General features: G+C 44.4%; 2 protein-coding genes across 4 annotated transcripts in view; one reads left to right on the forward strand and one right to left on the reverse strand.

Annotated features, from left to right (window-relative positions):
- Window positions 1-389: 389 nt before the first annotated feature.
- Window positions 390-7,373, reverse strand: trus (programmed cell death 2 like trus). The gene is made up of 6 exons (XM_089562701.1): window positions 7,074-7,373; window positions 6,451-6,623; window positions 3,521-4,198; window positions 2,627-2,743; window positions 1,571-1,728; window positions 390-625 (listed from the first exon to the last, which is right to left on the reverse strand). Exons 1-6 carry the CDS (start codon window positions 7,170-7,172, stop codon window positions 489-491), a joined length of 1,362 nt encoding a protein of 453 aa, XP_089418827.1. The 5' UTR covers window positions 7,173-7,373; the 3' UTR covers window positions 390-488.
- A 225-nt stretch (window positions 7,374-7,598) lies between these two features.
- The window catches only part of LOC149370669 (uncharacterized), a 50,334-nt gene continuing 41,255 nt past the window's right edge, over window positions 7,599-16,677 (forward strand). For 2 of the 3 annotated variants that reach the window (XM_089562710.1, XM_089562721.1), the window contains exons 1-5: window positions 7,599-7,828; window positions 7,956-8,045; window positions 8,617-8,722; window positions 12,264-12,417; window positions 15,305-15,343. In XM_089562710.1, coding sequence (XP_089418836.1) covers window positions 7,958-8,045; window positions 8,617-8,722; window positions 12,264-12,417; window positions 15,305-15,343 — 387 coding nt within the window. In that variant the 5' untranslated portion in view covers window positions 7,599-7,828; window positions 7,956-7,957. The remainder of the gene's footprint in view (window positions 7,829-7,955; window positions 8,046-8,616; window positions 8,723-12,263; window positions 12,418-15,304; window positions 15,344-16,677) is intronic. The other variant, XM_089562714.1, reaches the window with a different exon arrangement.

Consider the following 16,677-nt stretch of genomic DNA (forward strand, 5'->3'; position numbering starts at 1 on the left):
ACAGGGGGCGTAAGGCGTCCGTGGGTGACCACATTATCTACCTCATTACTGCGAACAGAGGCATGGATACAACCGAACTCATCGAAGCAGAGAGAGAGTCGTGCTAAAGAAGCAGTCAGAGTCGGCAGTCAAAGTGTGTAGTTGTAATGTGTAGTCAAACTGTTTAGTCAAATAAAGCACTAGTACAGCACAAACAGTCTTGCAGTCAATGCCAAACATTGTGCCAGGAAAGGCCTTGCAGCACTTTAGAGAGCCAAAGTGCCCCCTGAATTTTTTAGGGCTTCCTCAGATGGATATAGATAGATAGATGCAGAGTGCTACTTAAAGTTACTCTGCCAAATTGAAAAAATGTGCACGGTCTTAAATAAAAGCATGAGAGGTTCTTGAAATCCATTCAAGCCATTGTATTCAGGCCCATATGTACAGCAATGGGGTAAACGTGCGGGCAGCTGCGGTGTAAAAGAGACACTCTGCATTTTGGCCACGTGTCATCCAAATTTGTCCCAAAATGCGGCGTCTGGATCTGGCTGAACGAGTGCCACCTCTGACTTCCAAGTGTCTCCATCTTTCCAGCAGCTCGCACTGCATGAATAGAAGAGCACAGTCCCAAACTCCACTGGTGGACCTGGAATAAATTGAAACACCGCATCACCAAAAAGAAGACCAATAGCAACATCGAATTGGAGCCACATCACACGTTAATTTTTTTTAATAATTAAAAGTTTGTCCTGCGTGCTACAAGCATCACCTTTCACCAGCGGCAACTTTAAAGGGCGACAGGCAGGCAAGAACATTTCCTCAAGCAATAAATTTTTAATAGAGAAGGCACGCTAACTCCCACGTCTTGGATGAAGACACTTAAAGGGATGCATGTGACATAGAGGTCGTTATTTTTTTTATTTTTAAAATAGACTTTTTGAGATAGTACAGCACTTTTTTCAGGACAGCATTATAAGTGGTGTGGTGCATCAGAATACAGCTAAGACATGCCAACTAACAGCCTGGTTAACTCTTTCCTTACCGTGTCTACCAAACCGTTCAATTTGAACAATGGTGCAAAATGCCCCGTTATGAGCAATCTGACTGTACTTTAGTTAGTTTCGGAATTGTTTTTTTTTTTTTTTTGACAGTAGCATGAAGGAGTATTTTTAAACTTTGCACGAAACCTGTTAACATAGAGCAATCATGCAGGCATGGCGCCCATGTGGCATCCTCTTCCCGTATTGACCCTGTTCAACAGCGACAGTGTTTTTGTGATTTTCCAACACCAACACTTGACTCTGTAGGTGCAAGTGAACTCTTTTTTTCGGCATAGCATTGTGAGTCGTGTGGGGCATCAGAATATAGCGAAGATTTGCTAACTAGCAGGCTAGTTAGCAAATCTTCGCTGTATTCTGATGCCCCGCACTACACACATGCTACGCCGTAAAAAAAAAAAAGAGTTCCTCTAATTCAAGAAGCCTATCATTAAAAATTGCTGGCAGTCTTAGATGAAACACCCTGTATAGGATACCATGCCCCAGACACCTCTTTCAAGAGTGCCAGGTGGCATGAAGGCATCACTCCTCACCATGCAACTGGGTGATGCCTTCCACTTCTAAGCTTTGGATGAGAGCCGGCATGGCTTGCAGCTCAAAGCAGCGCCTCGCTCCACAGCTTTCACACTTGCCGGGCTGCCAGGATGACGGGGGCTCGGCGATGAACAGTGGCTCTCCTTCCCAACAAAACCTTCGCATATTTTAACGAGTAAGGTGAGAGCGGTTACGTTCAACATAATATCCTGTTGGCATCATTAATGCGCATGCCCAACACAAGTGCAGCGTCTTCCACTGCATTTTTATTTGCCTGGGCATAGGAGTACAGTATATCGTGTGTTGCGGAAATAAACGCGCCCCGTAAAATGCTTCTTTCAGCTAAACGGGCGCATTGTTCGAGCTCAAATTTCGCATAGAAGTGGCATTTGGTCGGCAGAATTGTTTAATATCACGTTTGCTTGGGGTACTTACCTGATTCGAACAGAATAAGTCGGATATTCACATCGTCTGCGGCGACGACAAAGAAAATTAGGCTGCTCTGTCAGCTACCGCACCGGTGGCGCCATCTCGTTTGTTGGTCGTGAAGAATCAGCAAAGGAGGGGGCTTCGGGGGGTTTGAAGACGCTCTTTCAACTGGTTTTTTAATGCTCACAAAAAACTTAACTTGCTGAAAACTTAGTTTTGCCAAGGTAAGTTTTCTGTGACCATTAAAAAACCAGTTGAAAGAGCGTCTTCAAACCCCCCGAAACCCCTTCCTTTGCTGATTCTTCACGACCAACAAACGAGATGGCGCCACCGGTGCGATAATTGATACAGCAGCTTTTTTCCTTCGTCGTCGCCGCAGACGATGTGAATGTCCGACTTATTCTGTTCGAATCAGGTAAGTACCTCAAGCAAACGTGGTATTAAACGATTCTGCCGACCAAATGCCATTTCTATGCGAAATTTGAGCTCGAATAATGCACCCGTTTAGCTGGAAGAAGCATTTTACGGGGCGCGTTTATTTCCGCAACACGCGATATGAGTACAGTACAGTATATTAGTACATTTCAGCTCGAAGTGCTGCGAAACACCGCAGGAAAAGCCCCCACCTGATCAGCTGCTGTGGGCACCGTTGCAATCGCTTGTGGAACCTGTGGAAAGCGGTGTCGCTGTACTGCGGCTTCTCATACGTCTCCTGAGCATATGTTGTGCTGCCTTGCCCCTTGCTGCAAAGCAGTTTACAGAGATTGTTACACCAGTGGTGATCAAGATTTCGCGCCCCTGAAACCACATTGTCACAGAACTCAAAAAGACAAATGTGAAATTGAGAAAGGCACAATGTTTATGCAAATTTTCAATTTCTCTACAGCTGCCGGTGAATGACGTTACCAGTAACGTTGGTTCCCAGAGCCACATCCTAAGGACAATCTTAATATTTTGAACTACCCATAAAAAAATTACAAATAGCATGGCAGTTTTTTTTTTTGTTTTTTTTCGCTGGCCACAATGCAAACTAAATAAACAGTGCAGGTCAGTTTTCATGCATTGTACTAGTATGGGACCTTCGGGACCACAAAGACAACAGCCTCCAAGAGAAGATGGAAAATGAAATGCACGAGCAGATTAGTTAAAAAAAAAATGATTAAGATAGTTGACATCTCAGCCTAACTCTCCTCTACTATTCAAACAACTGTAATGATTACATAATGTGCTCCACATCTTTTAACTGCAAAAGTCGTATTCCATTAAAATAAGATGACGGCAATATAACTGGTTAAAAAAACAGTGAAAGGGAATCAAGTGACCCATAAACAGCAGTACGCAGTGGTGATGAAACTTTGCACATTTGTGTTTAAAAAATAAATTGCCCTGGAAACATTTTAAATGTTAATAACTACAATTTTCGCTAGCATGACTTTACTATCACAGCATATGTGTGTATTGATAAAGAACCAAAGTCATGAACACTAGGATTTAAGATTTAAGCTGAAAAGCACATGTACCCGGGCATCCGGAAAACATTTCCTTCTCCAGCTTCGTAGTCTTGCAACAACTTTCTGGCACGTACGTCAGCGGGAGTCTCGCCAGGCAGAGAGCTTTCTTCCACCACGGCAATGTAAAAACTCTTAAAACTGGTCACTTGCTGCAGATCCTTAAGCAATGCTTTGCGCTCCTCTTCACTGCTCTTCAAGGCACTCATTGCTTCCAGTGCCCTACTGGATTCCAGAGACTCAGCCTGAACTGGGATTCCCTCTTCCATTTCACAATCATTTGAGGTTTCTTCATGTGAAGGCAAGGCACCAGAGGCAAAAGTCGGTGATGCAACAGTCGGTGATGCGACAGTCGATGATGCGACAGTCGATGATGCGACAGTCGATGATGCGACAGTCGATGATGCGATAGTCGATGATCCGAGAGTCGGCGATGCGAGAGTCGGCGATGAGACAGTCGGTGATGCGATAGTCGGTGATGAGACATTCATTGAGTCCAGACAAGCTTCCAAGTTCTGAGCACTGTCTTTGCTGTCCATTTGGTGATGTGGGGATTCGTCACTCCACGAGTCATCGTCCCAGTCATCTTGCCCCACAAGCCAGTCGGTTGACATGGCTGGCTTCACTGCAGAACAGGAACTGCTCTCTCCCGCTGGGGCAGAGCGCTCTTGACTCCGGATAACCTTCCAGCTGCACAATAAGGTACGGTGTTAAAGGTCCTCAAACACTGCGCCTAGTCAGAGTGCGTGTTATCAGCTACTCTCTTTGGGTTTCCTGCAAGCTAATCTGACAAGCAGTTAAAGTTTTGTTTTTTATTTGTTACCCCAGCAGAGGGTGAAAAGAGCTCATTCCTGGGGCCAATAATTTTACGATATTTGAACGTATAACCATGCCCTGCCAATACTCCTAAGAGGAAAAATTAGTTTTCAACTAATGTTGTACCTTATTACTCTATAGCAATTAAAAAATATTTTTGCTACTTTCACATGAAATTTAACCACAATTTCTATACACAGACCTGATTATTAGTGTTCTCTAACTCTAAAACAACTATAAATAATACTAAATATATGTTACAAAGACACAGCAACATTAAGTATTCATCATGAAAAACTAAAGCTAATGTTTACACAATAATCTATTATTTGTATTTATTCATTCATTAATGAGAGGGGGTTACTAAATGTACAAAGTAAAAAAAAGCAGGAAAAAAGAGCTTAATAGTTCTAAGCAACAAAACTGATGCAGAAATCATGATTGTCATCAACTTAACTACATCCACTGCAGGACAAAGGCCTCTCCCATTGACTTCCAATTAACCCTGTCCTGTGCCACCTGTAACCAACTTCCTGCAAACTTTCTAATCTTATCCATCCATCCGCCTTACTTCCTTCTGCCGCCCCCGTTCCATTTGCTGTCTCTTGGGATCTGTTCTGTTACCATGAGGGACCATTGGTTATCTTTCCTTGGCATTACATGCCACGCCTAAGCCCATTTCTTCTTGATTTCAGCTGGGATATCTCCAACTAATGTTTGTCTCCTGACCCACTCTGCCCTATTTCTGCATTGACTTCAATGATACAATTCCTGTCTTTTAATATTACACCCACCAACACCAATAACTTTCCTTTCCATAGCTCGCTGCAATGTCCTCAATCTAGTTTCAACCCTTTTCCTTAGTTTCCATGAGTACTGGTAAGACTTCATCGCACCACACAAACATACAAGCAGTTTTATTTGCTTCCGTCTCTCTCGTGTCTAGCTTTTTTAATCTTTCTTGATGGTTTTAAAGCTTTTTGCCGAATGTGTTTAGTAACACTTCAGAGAAGCATTCAGGATTCAAGAAAACTTACAGAATGAGAAACTGAATATTGAGAGACTGCAGTCAACTAAATGCTTCTATATAAAAACAGCTTGTACCGCAGATATGAATGAGTACAGCAATAATGTGTATACAAGCCCCTCCACAATGAAAGCAAAGAAAAATTAAGTTTCAGCAAAACAACAAATTTAATTTTTGGCTATTTGTTTACCAAAGTTGAAATTACTTTTGTATATTACACGCAAAGAGGAAATCTAGTTATAAAACAGGAAAAAGTTCACTGCCACACATAACTATTGAGTAATCATATTGTTCGAATGCTCATACTCTGTTCTTTTTGATAATTTTTGTGGGCTTATACAGTCCACACAAAGAGGTTAAGGCATGCACCAAGCTCAAAATACTTTGATAAGTTTGGCCCTTTTATTAGCAATGTATTTGTTCTTCGCAACTAACTAAGCAGTCAGGACCTTTTCCTTAGCGTTTCATTGATGCTCGTCGCACAGTCTGCAGCCTGCAAAACACTTTTGTAATGCGTTGAAGAGATCAGGCTTAAAACCATAGTCGCACTCATGTGGAAAGGCCATTTGGTACAATTGAGCTTTCCAACTGGTTCCAATTGGAATCAGCTGGTTCTATTATTGATATTGGAATGTCCAATTGAAATCAATTGGTTCCAGATATACAACTGTAACACATTCGACGTTCCAAGTGGATCATTGGAACCCCTAATTGGACCCAATGGTTTTTTGCGCCTGGGCCAAATGGCCTTTCCACATGAGTACGGCTATGGTTTTAAGCCTGATCTCTTCAACGCATTACAAAAGTGTTTTGCAGGCTGCAGACTGTGCGACGAGCATCAATGAAACGCTAAGGAAAAGGTCCTGACTGCTTAGTTAGTTGCGAAGAACAAATACATTGCTAATAAAAGGGCCAAACTTATCAAAGTATTTTGAGCTTGGTGCATGCCTTAACCTCTTTGTGTGGACTGTATAAGCCCGCAAAAATTATCAAAAAGAACAGAGTATGAGCATTCGAACAATATGATTACTCAAGACAGCTTTAAGCTACTGAGTTTTGATTTGCAAAGGCGTTCGCAAAGAACGGCTCAGACTCGCACCTTTCCTGCTTGTTCCAGCAACTTGGGTTAATGCAGCAGAAGATGTAAATGGTTCGGTGGTACCAGTCACACCTATCCAATGGGCTGTAGATCTGAAGCGCTAGCAGCAGGCGCTTCGAGCACAGAGGGCATACGAGCTCTGGCAATGACTTTAGGGCACTTGTCGTCCAATCCTGCAACAGTGATTCGTATCACAAACAGTGATCGAGGCAAGCATCGTTTGGGACACAATGAGGCAACAGAGAAAGAATCGAAGTTTGGCGCTCCCAAACCGGCGTCGTCAGGACATAAGTGGTGCTAATTAAAGGGCCGTTTCCCCTTGTTTTTTTTCATTACATATCAAGCCACGTTCATCTAGCTCGACGATTACTTTTATGGGCTACTAATTACCATTACTGAATACCTTTCACACACATCAACTATTTCTCAGAGCTGATACACAAAATAAGAAATCCGAAACATGATGACACAGCTATGAACATCACTCGCTGTACCAACGATTTACGACTTCGTTTCAGCTGTGTACGCAGCTGCACCACTGTAAGTAGTTAGTCAGTGAACGAGCGACTATCCGCAGACGAGAAAACCGAAAAGAGCAATGGAACAGAACGGTCGGCACTCACAGGTACTCCTCCGACTTTGTTCGTTTGCCACGACGTGCTTCCGCCTTTCACAGGCTCATCTTTTAGGCCGAGGAATACAGGCTGCGTTGACGCAGCCATGTCACCCAGAAGCACGTGCCTGTAGATGAGCGCTGTTTTTCACAATAAATAGTAGGTCAACGTGATATACAAAAACAGAACACTGAAACATGCCTTACGCCCGCATGCTGTTGCATTAAACACGCCAGAGTAGACCCGAATAACATAAAATGAATAGTTCAGACAGTCAGCCGTCAACAGATCAAGCAACGCGGTGCGTAGCAGACGATGGCAAGCCTTTATGGATTGACTTGACTTTGTTTGTCACTTTGACACTGTTTAAACATGATTTAAATGTGCTACAATGTACAAGCTAATAACTGACGCTGAGTGTTACATTCATGTATTTTCAAAATTTCCTAACTACTAGCAGATATAAGATTTTCACATTATTGGGTAGCTTTTATTGCCATCTTTTAGTGCAGTAGTGCTCGTAACGGCACGTGGGCAACCGATACCAGCAGCGCCAGCAGCTCCTCGGCGCCTGTTTCAGTTGGTCGGATGTTGCTGTCAGGGCGATAGGTTCAAGTTGCATGGACGCTAGCGGGCCGAATAGTTTGCTGCTGCCTGTTTTCTAACATTTGCAAGTAACCTTCAGGGCTGTTGTGTCTGCCACTGGTCGCCAAGTTCTCTAGGCGCTGCGTTCAGAGCTGTCCACTCTGCACCTATTTCGCGAGGTGACAGTTCTCGTGTTTCTTTGTTGTGGTTAGAGACAGCAAGGCTCCTTCAATTTTAACGCGCACTTTATTTCCCGCTGGAAGGACTGTCATCGCAGAGATTGTCACCGAATTCCTTGATTTACAGACATGTCCGCGGACCGCGCAGAAGTCGAGACCATCTTGGGCTCCATCCTTGCAAGCGAGCAAAATGGTCTCCCCTTGCGACGCCTTGATCGTAAGTGTGCATTACGAACCTGGAAAGCTTGGCGCGTCTTTCTGAATTTTTTCTTCCGATGGGGTTTCGTAATGCGATGCAATCATAGCGCATTAAGAATGTGTATGTATTTGGCTGTGCCAAGTGAAACCGCAAAGGAAAAGGCAGTCTAAACGTGTCGAACTTCGTGAAACTATAACAAAGTTCACCAGAATCCTCTGCGCAGTTAACCGAAGCATAGCTGTAAGCTAAAGAACGAATGCATGGCGATTAAAGTTGAGTCAAGGTGCCATTTGTCACTCGGAGCATGTTAAAATGAACTGCCTTTTGCCTTAATACCTCGCCATTACAGCTCAACGACAGTGTCGTTCTCGTACTGAGCATGAATTTGTGCGTTCGACCTCTGCCACGGCGGACTTTCGATAGAGGGGAAATGGCACTGTGCTCGCATATTGACGCCAGGGGCTTGTCGAAAAACTCCATTCGTTTAACATTGATCTAGGATGTTGGCCAGTGGCATGTCTCGCTACCAATGCTTAACTTTGGCGAGTAAAAAACTGAACGATTTTTGTATTTGATTCTTCACTGTCAGAGGAGTACTGCTCGACTGTCGGCACCAGCATACCATTCAAAGAATTTGGACACACTTCCCTGGAGGCATTTCTGGGAAGTATGCCTAAAGTGGTGGCTGTTGGAAGGTAAGTCTTCTTGCCAATAGTTCTTGGCCCAATTTTTTCTGACTGTGTGATAGGCGCTGTCTGACCATAGTAGGCTGATAGTCGTCACAGACGTTGTGGCAGGTTCATCTTGGTTAGGTGGCCACGGCACAACACTTACTGTGTGTTAGATGTTGAATTAGACGAGTAAAGACGATATGGAGTCTGGAACAAGATTTATGCATATTGCTACTTGTTCGTTCTCATCGTTTTCTTCTCTTCGTGCTCGCACATGCACGATGCTTTGGAATGCAAGCTCACACTCACACACCCCGCACTAATATTGATCTGTCCTCAGATCACAAATTTCTTGAGGTGCGCAGTAATGCGTCGTGTCTATGTAGAACGTGGTCACACTGCTTCATCCTAGGGAGCTTGTTGTTCGTATATGTATGTGTATTATCACCTCTGTCATACAGATCGCGCCATTATATTGATCTATGAAAATATCTTCGGTGTCTCACACATGTTGTAAACTACGAGCAGTGATTGAATTCCTTATGGAAGAAAATCGAACCGTGTGCAGCATTCATGAACACTTGTGCACTGTTTGTAGACTGTTTTTAAACATCTTCCATAGTGTTGTAGAGTGCCATTCTGTGAACCCATAGACCCAACCTGAGTTTGTCAGCTTTTTTTTGTTATGGTAGCAACGAAAAAAAACCTTTTGTTGAAATGTTGGCAAAGCACACTGAGTCTCCCCCATCAACCCTTGTTCAGTTTGTTTTGTATTATCAGGAACTCCGTTGTTCCTGCCCTTTCTCTACCATGGATCACTTAGCTGCTGAGTACCATGAGACATGCACCGAGTGTTCAGGATGGATGACTGTCTATAGTTCAATCTTTTCGTACTGTGGGCACATTTCACGAAATTCAGCAATGCTCTGTGCACTTCACACACTCAGAATTGGGTTGTATATATCTATTTCGGGTTGAGTAAAAAGACTGTACAAAATTGAGATTTTTTTCCCCTAATATTGTGTTCCATGAACTTTTGACTGCGAGCGTGCATTTAGTGGCTTTACCTACAAGGACAACCATACTACAGTTAAACCTCAGCATAATGGAGTCTGTAAAATCCGCAGTGTACTTCATTACATAGTTTCGCTACATCAAAACTCATCTCCTGGCATGCAAAGTATCCTTGAAAACATGTTGCGGCTCGCTCACTGGAAAAGCCTTGATCGCGCTGCTTTTGCGTGATCTTTGCAATCAACACTAGTGTTGTACGTTGTTTTTGTGCTCATAGAAATTTCACTGCGTTTTAACCGTGTTGTGAACTCGTGAAATGCCCCATTGCATCTATTGCATCACGCACCCACATGTGATAGGGTCGATGCACCCATCTTGAATTTGGTTTCTCCGTCCTCGGCATCATTTTCGTAACTGGGAGTCCCCAGGCACAGCACTAACACGTTGGCGCGTTCCCTCGCCACCACTAGAGCCCTGTGGGAAAGAGGTAGGGAAACAAAGGAAGGAAGTTCAGTGAACAGCCCTGTGGGAAAGAGGTAGGGAAACAAAGGAAGGAAGTTCAGTGAACAGCCCTGTGGGAAAGAGGTAGGGAAACAAAGGAAGGAAGTTCGGTGAACAGCCCTGTGGGAAAGAGGTAGGGAAACAAAGGAAGGAAGTTCAGTGAACAGCCCTGTGGGAAAGAGGTAGGGAAACAAAGGAAGGAAGTTCAGTGAACAGCCCTGTGGGAAAGAGGTAGGGAAACAAAGGAAGGAAGTTCAGTGAACAGCCCTGTGGGAAAGAGGTAGGGAAACAAAGGAAGGAAGTTCAATGAACAGCCCTGTGGGAAAGACATAGGGAAACAAAGGAAGGAAGTTCAGTGAACAGCCCTGTGGGAAAGAGGTAGGGAAACAAAGGAAGGAAGTTCAGTGAACAGCCCTGTGGGAAAGAGGTAGGGAAACAAAGGAAGGAAGTTCAGTGAACAGCCCTGTGGGAAAGAGGTAGGGAAACAAAGGAAGGAAATTCAGTGAACAGCCCTGTGGGAAAGAGGTAGGGAAACAAAGGAAGGAAGTTCAGTGAGCCAAACTTGTTTACCCCTCTTTCTCCATGTTGGCACCTGGAGGGCACTGCCCCGCACCTCTTTGCTTTTCCGCTGTGCGCTCACCTTCTAAGTGGGGAGCGAGGTGTGAGGCGAGAAGTAAGAATGGCCTCATGACTAACAGGTGTGCCAACGGCCTGTACTCTTCCAGTTCTTTCACAGAGTTTCAGGAATTGATCAATGCAGTAAACGCAGTGCACTGGCTCTGTTCACAGGCAGCATGCCGCACTCAACGCTGATTTTTAACAGGCTATCGATAGCTGCAAGCTGACCTTGCTGACTGTGCTGGCACTCGTGTTTTCGTGTGGTTTAACGCCACATTTGCTAGCCTCATCTGTACCTATTTAAGGGGGGACACTGGTCTTGAAAAGAAAATTTTCTTAATTTAGTCATAGTTATGAAATCTTCAGGGCACATGTATTTTTGTGCGCTGATTCTAGATATGTCATTTAATTTCATGTAAAACAATTCCTTGAGCACTTATGCACTTTTTATGCAAGTATTTTGCGGAGAGTTTTGAAGAAAATTTGCTGAAGGAAACTCGCTGAAATGTATGCCATTGGGTGCTCTTGACACCAAGGAATACAATAAGGGTAAAATTATCATCGTGGCTATCATAGAACTTGAGTAATAGGGTACTGAAGCTGGCCACTTCAGTAACAGGAATACGCACTTTCCTTCTCATTTCTGAAGTGACAACTTCAGAACTCTATAACCTAAGTTCTATGATAGGCAGGAAGACAGTTTCACCCTTATTGTATTCCTTGGTGTCAAGAGAACCCAATGGCATACATTTCAGCGAGTTTCACGCAGCAAATTTTCTTCAAAACTCTCCGCAAAATACTAGCATAAAAAGTGCATAAGTGCTCAAGGAATTGCTTTACATGAAAGTAAATGACATGTTTAGAATCAGCACACAAAAATACATATTCCCTGAAGATTTCATAACTGTGGCTTCATTAATAAAAATTTTTTTTTCAAGACCAGTGTCCCCCCTTAAGACAGTGTGGCAGAATGTGCGCTCGCCACTGATCTTCATCATCGCATCTCTATCTGCCTATGCACTCTGCAGCTGTACTTCTGCCAGCTAGGCAGTACCCACTTTTATGTACGCGCTCTGATGCACGCTTCAGTACGCATTGCGCTCAGCCACTCGACCACACGGTACAATGCTTCCTCGAATTGGTTTCAAGCCAGCATTCAAGTTTCATTATGTTGAAAGTGCGGCAAAATTTGCTTCGTTATACAGGAGCTAAATGTGCACGGTGTTCTATGGATTCTGTGCACACGGCGCCGTAAACTTAGCGCACTTTGTTACATCAAGGATTCTGTTAACATTGCATCCTGAGGCACAGAGCCTATGCTAGTACCGTAAGTGCTATTAAACCCCGATGTAATTGCACTGCTTCCTCTTTATTTTCTGGTATTAATTTCTCTCATTATCTTCATTCCGGTTGTGCCTGCCGTGATGGCCAGGGGCCCTGGTGAAGAATTGATAGCCCGGGCAGCGTACAATGCTGCGACAGCCCACATCAGGAAACTGGTGGCCGAACAGAAGCCAGGTCCCATCAGGGTGCGGAGGCAGCAGACACAGAGGCCCTGCCACTGGAAGGTGCACCCTTACCACAAGGTAGGCGAGGGCAGTGGAAGCGGGAAGCTCTTTAAGTGCATGATAGCTCACAGCTGTTGGGAATATTTCTCGGTAATCTCTACCTGTGTTGCATTGAATCACCTGGGTGGAGTTTTGTATCGCTGCAAAGGAAAGGAAAAGACCAGCAACGCGCCAAGCTGTTCAAAATGGCGTGCAGCTAGGCTCGGTTGGCTGGCTGACGTTGCAGCTTGAACCACTGTTGCTGTGGGCTGCTGTGAAGCTCAGGAAAGCAAAAGCGACACTAAGTGGTGGGACTGTTGTAGGAGACTGGGTCATCTTTGTGTCATCAGTGTGCTGTTATGTGCATTACTTGCACGTCGGAGTGTGCCTGCAACTTTCCTGCATGGAATTCAGGTTTGAATAGGGCTATTCGGACAGCCGTTTGCTGTGCTGGCGATACCTGGACACAGCCTTGCTTTGGGAGCCCAAGAACCCCAGGTGGTTGAAATTTCCGGAGCCCTCCACTACGGCGTCCCTCATAGCCTGAGTCGCTTTGGGACGTTAAACCCCGTAAACCAACCAACCAACCGTACGAATTGACAAGTGTGAGATCCGTAGCGTCCGAATTACTAATGGGCACACAATGCCACAGACATACATGGGTGCTGGCCAAGACCACTTGGCAGTTTGAATTACCAAGATTCATGAATTAACGGGGGTCGAGTTGACGAGCTTTTGATGTACGTCATTCCAAAGGAAGATTTAAAGCGTTTTGCAGATTGCAGGGGCACACAATCTCAGCGGGATCGTGTGCCTCGCAGCACAATGTCTGACATCGGGCCAAGACTCAACATTTTGTGCGAATGACAGGCGCTTGCAAAGTATGACAGGCGCTTGCAAAGTAGAGGTGTGGATAAAAAAAAAGTATGAATTCGATTGTCGAGGTGGTTGACCAGCCAATGAAACTAATCCTGCGAAGTCCAGCTACACTTTACAGCTGGGATCTTTTACGCTGGTCTCAGGTGACACCTGGCACATATATGGATTAGGCTATCCCAAATGTCAGGAGTGCCAGAAGCTGGCAACTTTTACCCAAGGCTGCACTCTTATTGCTCCTGCTGTGGCAAAACTAACTCAAAAATCCCAGCTGCGAATATAGGCCGTCCTTATTGTGACTAATGAAAAGCAGCTGTGCTTTTCGAAGCGTACTTTCTAAAATGGCCACTAGGTGGCTTTTAGTGGTATATATATGTTCACCTTTTCAATGAGGGCTGCCAGGAGGTCGCAATATCGCTTGCTGGGCTGTTGTGCGCATCTGACGTAAGCACAGTGGAGCGGCAGCGGAAGGGCTTTGCAACAGCCCAGAGAGGAGGTGTTTGAACCACCTCCTCACCCAATGGAAAGGTCTGTAGGCAGTGCACAGGGCTTGCAACTAGGGACAGACTTCATCAATCATAATGAGTAACATGTGCCAACCCTATTTCTCAATGCAAAAGGGACGGAATTCAAATGTCTATCTTGGAGCAACCGGTTAATCTGTCACTGAATGTCATTTTCGGTTGTACTGGAATTTTGCTGCAAGTGATACCTGCACTTTGCAAGATGCATTATGGCTAATAAAAATTTGTGGCTGAAGAAGCTGTGGCTGCAGCTGAGTAATAACTCTACACCACTGCTGAGTGCTGATGTTTTTTGTGTTGTGTGCATACCTACCCACTGCACCACAAAAGTGGCTGCAAACTTATTATTCTTTGGTTTAGTTTTGTGCATCTTTATTTCTAATCTTTCTGCATACTTGCCAGGTCTCCCTATCTGGAAGACTTCCGAATTGAAACGGAATTCTTCTGAAAATGCTCCTGTCTCGGGGAAAAAGAAATTGGAAATTGGTTTTGAGGAGTGGAAATGACACTGTAACACTCTCAAATATACCATATTTCACTGAGCCACTGTGGCAGATGCTGTGTAGGGCCCATAGCCTTCTCCTATACCCTGGCCACGGGCTGGTGTGCAGTGGAGGTATAGTGAAGCGCCATCTCCCAGCTCAAAGGCGCCGACAAGATTTAGGAATCTTCTCTATACTGCACAGCAATGCTGAATGAGAGAGGCAGTTCAGTAATGGCAAGAAAACTCACCCATTGGCTCTCGGACACGTTCTTTTGGCAGGTGTCATAGGGGTGGGCTTTGTTACCCTCAGGTCTATTCGAAGGACTTCCTAAGCAAGGCGGTACCTCTTGCCGCCTTGCTCAGGAAGTCTGCCACATCAAACATTTTGTAGCATGTTGGTATTTGGGCAAGCATAAGTGGTTGGGCAGAACAGGCAATTCCTGCAGCTTTGCAAATAAATAAAAACATCAGTTTGTCAGTCAGTCAGGTTTTAATGCCTGTACAAAACTCCATCCCTCGACTCCTGGGAAGTATTTTTTTTACCCCCCCCCCCCCCCCCCACCCCCTTTCGTTAGATCTCCCTAATGCCTTCTCTGTGAACCTTGCAAGTATGGTGCTACTCATCCCAAGCAGCACCGTGCGCACTCAAGCAAAAGTGTCTTGGTTTCACTGCCGGTTGTTGGCAATAGTGTGTCCTATTTGTTTTTGATTGTGGCTTTCAATTATGGAATAAATTTGACTGAATGGCTGAGGTGTTACTAGGAGAGTTACAGGAAGCATTGAGAAACACCCAAGTCACATGTTTCTGACGAGTTAGGTCTTAGGGTTTTTTTTTTTTTACTTTCTATCTCATTCTCCTGAAGGAAAAAAAATTTAAAATCTTGGATGTACCATGCGACGGTGTGTCTATGGAACCAAAAAGAACATTGTTAGCCTTATTGCTGGCATGTTTTTTCTTTTTTAACAGATTCTACTGTTTGCATGTAACCATGTGGTTACAGAATGCATTTTTATGGTACTTCCTATTTTTATCCTGTCTCAGAACCCGCAAAGGTCGCGGTTTGGGGACACTGATAACTCTGTGAGTACATCATGGCTGTAGCCAGGCCACTGTGTGTCAAGTCTCAGCTTTCCCCATATTTGTTTATGATTCATCATCATCATTAACTAATACTCATGCTATGAGCAGCTTGTCCAAAAATAATGGGGCAGAAAATAACAGTTTTAAGGTGGCACTTTTATCTTAAGTGGGTCAGTAAACATGTTTGAACGTATGAGAGAAGGCAACAGCCACAGAAACCAGAGCACAGGGGATTTTTTTTATTATTTTTTTTTGTGGTGTTGATCAAGTAAGAATATTACTGAATATGTTGTCGCTTAAAGCTAGTTGATTAGAAAAGCAGAAGAAAAAACAACCACATGCCGCCGGTGGGATCCGAACCCACGACCTCCGAATTACGCGTCCGGTGCTCTACCTCTGAGCTACAGCGACGGCTGTCAAACCTTCTGCTTTCGGGGGTATTTATGTTTACAAATAACCTAACCTTGAGAGTGTTCATCAGCGCCACCCACGTTCATAAGCGGCGGACGTGGAACGTCCTGAGTTACCGCTGGTGTGACGTGGAAAGTCATCGAACGGCGAGGGTGGAAGCTGTGTGAGAACCCTCTTATGCTTCCTATGGCATCAAGGCTGCCAGAGCCGAGGCCCTCGCTAAGCAATTAAGTGCATAGTGCATCTCACGCCTTGTGCTGTATTGGTGCAAAAAGAACAGCAGTGGTATCACCGTGCACGTCAAGAGTGGCAATGTGCTCTCTAAAGGAATGTACTGCAGGTGTCCACATACACTTTACTTTACCACGTCGTGAAAAGAAGTCACTTTGGGAAGGAAATCATTTCAGAGTGATAGATTAGATCAAGCTGTTGTCCTTTTAGCTTGAAGAGTTTGTAAAATGTTCACTTGTTTACAGCCTAGCTGCCGCTATTGACATGCCAAATTTTGCCCTGGTTTCATAAGGATTTGCAGAATAAACCATTCACTATCTCCAGAACACAGACTCTTGTGAAACTGCTGACAGCCAAGTTGTTTTATTTGACTTCGTCCCTTTCGCTGTCTAGCTTATTGTTTGTCTCACTGGTGTTTTGCACTGTGAAACCATCTTTAGGTTTGCTTGTGTGTGGCCAGTTTGTCCACAGATCTGTTCACTGCATGGAAACTGATCAAAAGCTAACACTCAATAAGTCTGTTTGCGTTCGCTTCGCTGTGGTATATTACTACTCTTGTAAAGTTCTTTGGGGTTCGTAGGGTGATCTGCATTTATCATCTTATTGTAAAAGTTATAATATCATCATCATAATTGCTGCTGTTTGTTTCCTGTTGTCAGCTGGAGTGCTGGTTTCCGCTGGCTTGCGTGATG

Source organism: Amblyomma mixtum, chromosome 1, assembly GCF_055824585.1.
Source record: "Amblyomma mixtum isolate Tamu chromosome 1, ASM5582458v1, whole genome shotgun sequence".
In the NCBI taxonomy this organism is placed as follows: Eukaryota; Metazoa; Arthropoda; class Arachnida; order Ixodida; family Ixodidae; genus Amblyomma; species Amblyomma mixtum.